At 43.4% G+C, this 7,950-nt stretch overlaps 1 protein-coding gene across 2 annotated transcripts in view; it reads right to left on the minus strand.

The window, feature by feature from the left end:
* Positions 1 to 7,616, minus strand: part of LOC131138415 (voltage-gated potassium channel subunit beta-2) — a 33,995-nt gene extending 26,379 nt beyond the window's left edge. The window contains exon 1 of one of the 2 annotated variants that reach the window (XM_058087307.2): positions 6,941 to 7,616. In XM_058087307.2, the coding sequence (XP_057943290.2) occupies positions 6,941 to 7,242 (302 nt within the window). In that variant the 5' untranslated portion in view covers positions 7,243 to 7,616. Of the gene's footprint in view, positions 1 to 1,904; positions 3,697 to 6,940 lie in introns of those variants that run through there. The other variant, XM_058087306.2, reaches the window with a different exon arrangement.
* Positions 7,617 to 7,950: the final 334 nt, after the last annotated feature.

The raw sequence follows: 7,950 nt of genomic DNA on the forward strand, positions 1-7,950 counted from the left end.
TTTGAGCGCACTGAATTGGATCATGGCGCCTGCCAATTTGTCGGCATGTCGCCAATAATATAATACTGCAGAAACATTTATTATGCACCATGACTTTCTAATGTATTTACTGTAAGTGTGACATCATTATTCCTGCTAATCGGACAATAAAATACACAAAGGTAGGGATGTGCGTGTGTTTGTTTTTTTTTGTTTTCTTGCAAGCAGCTGTTAGTAGCAAGTCAAATGGAGTATATGTGTATACGCCACTGAAGGAATGAATTCATTCGACCGTCAAGATGGAGAATTATACTGTACAGTATGTCCAACCTCACCAGGGGGTGATCAGACTTTAACAACAAAATATCAGAACTTTTCCAGGAAGAACTGGGGATGTCCGATATTGGCTTTTTTGCTGATATTGTTCAATCTCAATTTCCGAAAATACCGATATTGGCCGATACTGATACCGATATGTGTAACAAGTCGCACCTCCTGTGCTTTTGTGTGTTTTTTTTATGATTGGGAAAAGAAATTTCTGCTCTAGTTTTTCTCCTTCCTTGCCTTGCTCACTGAAGTGCTTCCTCATTTGGGGTTCAGTTGGTTTTCTTTAGTGCCTTGAGTTAATAAAACCGCCTTAATTAAACAAAGAAATTGGTGTAACGGAATGTGCTGACAGTATCTACAGACAAACTACAGTAAAGTCTCGTTATATCGATATTCTCGGGAGTCGGAAAAAATACCGATATAACCGGACTATCCATATATCCGATCCTGCGCCGAACTGCATTAAAAGTAGGCAATAATGCACTCGACATAGTGCACACTCTATATAGACACTCTATAGTATAGAACAATGTCGAGCAGCTTAAATCAATCTTTGCTTAAGGATTTCAATACCAAAAAAGAACACGGCGAACGGCTGCTTCCAGTCAACTTTATTTTTCACACTTCCACCACCAGAGCGCAGCACACACACCGATTCCCGCACTTCCTGGTTCACAGGTCATGCTCAACCCGCCCCACATAGCTAGCCAAACACATGCCTGCAACAGAAGAACCAACTGCGTTCGTGGTTTCTCTCGTGTGTATAGATTCTATACACACGAGAGAAACCACGAACTACTGAGAAACCACGAACGATAAAAAGATATCTGAATACAACACAATTAAATACATGTATTTGTACGCTTGTGTCTTTGTTGGAATAGGTGTGTATGCTATGTCAGTTGGTTCTTCTGTTGCAGGCATGTGTTTGGCCAGCTATGTGGGGCGGGTTGAGCATGACCTGTGAACCAGGAAGTGCGGGAATCGGTGTGTGTGCTGCGCTCTGGTGGTGGAAGTGTGAAAAATAAAGTTGACTGGAAGCAGCCGTTCGCCGTGTTCTTTTTTGGTATTGAAATCCTTAAGCAAAGATTGATTTAAGCTGCTTTTGTATCGATATAAGCAGACCAAATTGGCTGGCGGGAGATGAAAAGGGCATCCTAGTAACCGGATTATCATAGTAACCGGGTATCGTACTAACGGAACTAATTATATCATAAAAGACTAGAAATTTGCCGGGAAATGAAAATAGTATCGTAATAAGTAGTAATTCGTTATAACCGATATCGATATAACGAGACTTTACTGTAGTTTTCAATTCCTTCCATTGTAATATGAAAAGCAGTGGACATTAGCTCCGCCCGCAATAAGTACAAGTACTGTGACTGTGGGCTGACAGTAGCCTGTTTTGTTTCAAATGAATTTCTGGGAGGGCCTTGGTAGCTATGAAACATGGTAACATGAAGTGTAGGTATATGAAATAGTTTAAACATATGTCGCATAACAGCACAGATACAAACCACTGGCCCCTGGACAGGGGTCCGGGGATCTTAAAAGGCTATTAAGTGTGTTCTGCCCCCCTCCACGTGGAGTACACTCACCTGTACTTCATACTGGTGTGGCGCCCAATGGCTTCTTTCATATGCGCGTGGCCCTGCGGGGTCTGGCGGGACCCGGGGCCCTCCCGGATCTTGACCGATCCTTGGGACATGTAGTTGCCATTACTGCCTTGTCCACTCCCTCCTCCGCCTCCTCCGCCACCTCCTCCACCTGATCCACCACCACTACCACCTCCACTGCCACCACTGCCACCTCCACCGCCTCCTCCTACTCCTCCACTGCTGCCTCCAGGAGGCGGAGCGGTACGGAGGCCACAAAGGCGGTCCTCACTGCGACTCTTGAGGTTGTGCTCGGTGCAGGCAAAGGACACCTGCATCCTGACCCTGGTTTCCGGGGGATTGACTTAGGGGGTGAAACCTTTCTTCGCAACTTGGTACAAATGTCAAACTGATTCAGGAGGTGCTGCTTGTGTGTATGTGCGGCGTAGCTCCTCCTAAAAGGGTCTCCCTCCAGTGGGCCCAGGTTAAAGATTTTGGCTGAGAGTTACAGGGGGAGGGGGTGCAGGCAAGAGTCCAGTCTCTAACATGACACATGCAGAGCTGCCGTCTGCTCAGTCTCCTGTCTGCTGATAAAAACCTGGCAGAAGGTTCTAGTTAGAGTTTCCTCTCTCACAAGATGCATGGGGGCTGCGGTCCAGTTAAAAAAAAACACACCCAAGGATGCTTGCTTGCAGATTTTGAGGAGTGTTCCTGTTGGGTATGGGGCCCACATACATGCACACAGGCTCCTGAAGCTTCAGCTGAGGTGAGTTGTTCCCGCCTTGAGCCTGAGAGCTCGCCAGCGTATACTGCAGCAATGACACTCACATCCTCTCACTTGGCGTCGAAATAAAGCATTTTTTCTTCTTCTTCTATTTGTCGCAAGATGAGGAAAAACAAGGCTTACGTGAAAAATTCAATGCATCATCGTCATGCATGCAGCAGCCCTGAGCACCATCACAACAGAGAGATGAATGGCAGCTATGAAATAAAATACAAATAATAACTCTCTCTTTGTTTCTTCTTTTTTTTTTTGTTTTAATAATTACCTTCTTCAGTGTGAGAAGTGGCAAACATGCCGGTAGCAGCAGCTGTGCAAGCCGTGAGCGGCTCTGCTGCTTCTTCTTGCACAGACTGTCACGGAGCAAAACGCATTGAACATTGTGGACCCCAAAATCAGCTGCCTCGATGTGTCCTCATTGAGCAACATCCCCTTCATCGTTCTTCTTGTCTTGCTTTTTTTTTTTTTTGGTCCTCCTTTTTGCTTTTTCCACAAGCTCCCAAAATGTTCACGACACAGCGTGCAACATCTCTCTCTCTCTCTATCTCTCTCTCCCTCGTCTGTGCTCTCTCTCTCTCTCCCATTCATCACACGGGTGAACACATTTCCTCACATCATCATGTGTGTGCAGCTTATGCAATTAGAAAATGCATCTATCTATCCATCTAATAATCTATACATGCACTTTCACCCCCCCCCTCCACACACACAACAAATAAAGCTCTCCATGTCTCTGTGTAGGCATCTCCGCAGCTCCGTCTCTCTGTACACCACACCCATTTATCTGAATGAGCAGCCATCACAATTACGCTGCAACATCTGTATCATCATCTAGGAGTGTGAGGCAGATGTGTATGAATCCATATGTCGCACCATAAGAATCATGTGTATTATGGTGTTGAGACTACTTAGCACTGCTCCCCTCAGTCAGCAGGACAATCTCTGCTCATCAACAACAAAAACCTCACTGCTGCAAGTACACTTGCACACATTCATCATTTTCCTGCCATTTTGCTTAAGTCAAATAGAAGCTTGCACTGGGGCATTCTGCAGTCCCGGAGCAGATTGCACAACAGCAGCAGAGTAGAACTTTTGTTGAGACGGCAATTTATATCCAGGAAAACTACTGTGTACTGTTGTATTTTTGAACAAAATGGGGCAGTAAAGGCAATTAAGGTAGCCTTCACACGTCTCACATTTTAGCAAGTATCTACTCCAGGAACAATACAATAGAAATGAATTGCTTCATTCAAGTATGGTGGTGGTAGCGGCATGGTCTGGGGCTGCCAGTGCTAAGCAATGGCGGTTCCGCCTTTGGTAACAGGGTCACAAAGCAGTTTTTCCATGAGCCCAAACACACATCCAAGAGGATATAGTGCCTTGCTAAGCAAGCTGAAGGTGACAGAGAATGGCGAGCGGAAGGAAGGCTGAGGAGTGAATGGAAGATAATTCCAATAACAACCAGCTCTGGTGAATTCCTTGCCCAAGAGAATTAAGGCAGAGCTATATAACAATGGTGCTCACAGTAAATATTGACACCCAATTTCAAGATGGTCTCCATACTCAGTTGTGTTCTCAGCTACTCAGATAGCAGTGGCTGTGTGATGAGCAATATTCAGTGGACAGTAGCTATACTACTATACAAGCTGTACACTGACTACTCCTGGTATTGTCACTTAAGAAGATATAGTAAAATGGCAGCAGAAATGTCATTACATTGTCATTACATTGTCATACAATGTCATTCTCTGCAAATAGGAGCTAAAAATGATGAATGACCACCATGTCAATATAAGGCAAGGGTAGAACATCCTATCATTGATATAAATATCAATGCAGAAATCAGCTCTGTCAACATACGTAATATTAATTAAAAAAATAAACATGTTTATATACATGGAGGGTTTGGATAACATGATTACTGATCTTTAGTGCAGGCCTGAGCCGCTGACTAAAACACTGAAATAATGCTGCCACCTAGCGGCAAAGGAGTCAAAATGTATTGCATATTATTACTGTATTATTATATTATTAGTGTACCTCATTCCAAGTGACACCCAACATGGAAACTGTGATTCTGGTGGATTTATATACAGTATTACTACAGTATATACACACAGTGGTGTGAAAAAGTGTGTGCCAGCAAGGTTTCAGATCATCAAATACATTGAAATATTAGTCATTGACAACACACCTGTACACAAAATTCTGTATTTAATTAAATTCTTCCTCTTAAAAATCATAACTACAGTACACGGCCTGTGAGAAGAAGTGATTGCCCCCCCCCTGTTAAAACACAACTTAGATTAATTGAGATATATCAGTTATAAAGCCATGTTTAAAGCTTTGGAACTCCAGCAAACCATTATCCATAAATAGCAAAAACATGGACCGGGCCAACCAAAATTGCCCCAAGAGTTCAGCAATGACTCACCCAAAAGACCCCACAACACCACCCAAAGAACTGCAGGCCTCACTTGCCCAGTTGAGGTCATGACTCCGCCATAAGAAAGACATTGGGCAAAAATGACAAGACGAAAACCACTGCTGAACAAAAAGAACATTAAAGCTTGCGTCAATTTTGCCATAAAACATCTTAATGATCCCTAAGACCTTTAGGAAAATCCATTCATTTACTATATGGCTTATCCTCATTAGGGTTGCGGGGGTATGCTAGCGCCTGCCCCAGTTGACTTCGGGCGAGAGGGGGGTACACCCTGCACTAGCCTTTGGGAAAATACTTTTTTGGAAGGTGTGTGACCCATTACATCTGGCAAAAAAGTAACACTGCATTGTAGAAAAAGAACATAATACCAACAGTAAAATATGGTGGTGGTAGTGTGATGGTCTGAGGCTGCTTCAGGACCTGGAAGACTTGATGTGATAAATTGAACCATGAATTCTGCCGTCTATCAAAAAATCCCAAAGGAGAATGTCCGGCCATCTGTTGGTGACCTCAAGCTGAAACCAACTTGGGTTTCTGCAGCAGGACAATGATCCAAAACACACCACCTCTGAATGGCTGAAGAAAAACAAAATGAAGACTTAGCAGTGGCCTCGTCAAAGTCCTGACCTGAATCCTATTGGGATGCTGTGGCATGCCTTAAAAAGGCACTTCATGCTGGAAAATCCTCCAATGTGGCTGAATTACAACAATTCTGCAAAGATGAGCGGCCCAAAAGTCCTTCACAGCGCTGTAAAAGACTCAATGCAAGATATGACTGCAGTTAATCGCTTAGGGTGGCTAGTGTTTTTCTCCCTTAATAATAAAAAAGATTGATTTTAAAAACTGCATTTTGTATTCAGTTTTTGTGTGGACTAATATTTACATTTGTTTGATCATCTGAAACATTCAAGTGTGATAAATATGCAAAGAAAATAAATCAGGAAGGGGCAAACACTTTCACACCACGGTAAGTGAAGTACGTGTTCTGTGTTTGTTTTATTTATGTACTGTGTATACAGAACTCAGATTTCATATTTTCATGAATTAAGTGTCGTGATGCGTAGGTCATATGCAATTTCACATGTTCCAAAAGTGGGCGCATGCTATCTCCTTAAATATGAATTCTCCATAATGTACGTGTTGTCTCCTCATTACAATATTTTGTTACAATTCCAGTGAGTTAAAGCAAAAACACATTTGCAGTAGCCTTTCATCCCAGAATAGCTTCACAGAGCACTTTTAAGTGAAAGATCCAAGCGTGCCAGTGTGATAAACAACTGCCTGTCAAAACATGCGTCACTGACCCCCAGGAGCAGCAACCCTCTCCTTTCCTTCCCCGAAAAAAAAAAAAATCCAAACACCCACCCCACCGTTGGTGATGCTGACCCTGTCAAGCTTGTCGCTGGGAGGGTGACTTGAGATAGACCATCTCCGTGGGGAGGAGGTTGAGGGCAAGCTTCGACACAACTGATGCTCAAAAAGCGTCAAGGCACTTTTATTCAGGCCTGCTTTGAACTACCATCAAACACATGATGAGGATTATTTCTGGGTCAGTACTTGTGTCTGGTATCTATATCCCCTAACCCCTACACCTTAAATGCAGAATTCATGCATTCGTCATATTAACTTTATGATATCATCCACAGCTTCACCCATTTTAAGACCAAACCTTCATTGGTAAACCTGCATAAAGAAGATTTCTATTATAATAGTATTATTACTATAGCACTGCAAACTACAACCACAATAATAAACATATTGTTAAATTCTATCAATGTCAATCAATCTCAAGCATGTGTTTGTCCTTTTTACCTGTAGGTCATGGCCGAACGTTCCGCCTCGCATTCGGCTAATGACAGGCCACATTCTCTGAGGTACAGCTCCAGTCGACGCCGTTCCACTAGCCTGTGCGCCGCTTCCAGGATCTGAGATGCCAGGTCCACCGATTCAGTCTTCTGATCCGGGCTGGTCTTGCTACTCCGGGCACCCCCAGCCTTAGTCACGATACTCCCGGAGGAGGACGATGCTTTGGGCTTCTTACTGATGCCATAGAGGTCTTCCACTGAGTATTTGCCTCCCTTGCCTCCTCCAGTGCCACCGCGGCTCGCAAACATCGTTATCCTGAATCAAAATGCTGGAACAAATCAGGCTTTAGCTCAATTGTATCAGCTACTTTAGACAAAAGCAGCTTGTGAACTAAAACAACAAGGCAGTGCTATTTTGATGACAATTCATGGAGATTTGAGGATGTCAGGCATCAAAACATCTGCAAAGAAGCACTTAAAGACCCTGGAAAACAAAGTAATGGCGTTGTCTTTTGTGGTGTCTAAAACTAAAATAAAACAAAGCCGGCCCTAACCTGTCAGCGCCAAATGATGACTTCTGCTGATGTGAGGTGCCTCTTTGAGTAAAAAATGGATCAGGATAAAAGCAATCCGCATCTTACTCTCTTGATCTCCCAAAGGAGGGACACTAGGGGATTTGTGCTGAAGCCCCACCAGCTTACATTTGTTCAGATTAGCGGTGAGATGAAGTAGCTCTACTCCTACATCCATCATATAATCTGGAAGAGGCGAGGCGAGTGAGGCTCAGTACTCTGACCTTTACTTTAGGAGACAATTGTGTGAAGGGTGACAGTTACTGAGCTCATAGGAAGGGACAATGAAATCCCAAATAATAATTATACTCAGACTAAGACAGGATCATTTACAAAGAGTCTTGCATGTGCTTTTCTGAAACAGGAAACTTTGGTTTAGGCTCATGTATCATATAGGCTCGTTTGGCAATCTGCCCATGTATCAGGCTCTTCTTGTACTGGCTCA

Source organism: Doryrhamphus excisus, linkage group LG21 (assembly GCF_037039965.1).
Source record: "Doryrhamphus excisus strain RoL-2023G ecotype Guam linkage group LG21, RoL_Dexc_Guam_v1.1, whole genome shotgun sequence".
NCBI classification, from domain to species: domain Eukaryota; kingdom Metazoa; phylum Chordata; class Actinopteri; order Syngnathiformes; family Syngnathidae; genus Doryrhamphus; species Doryrhamphus excisus.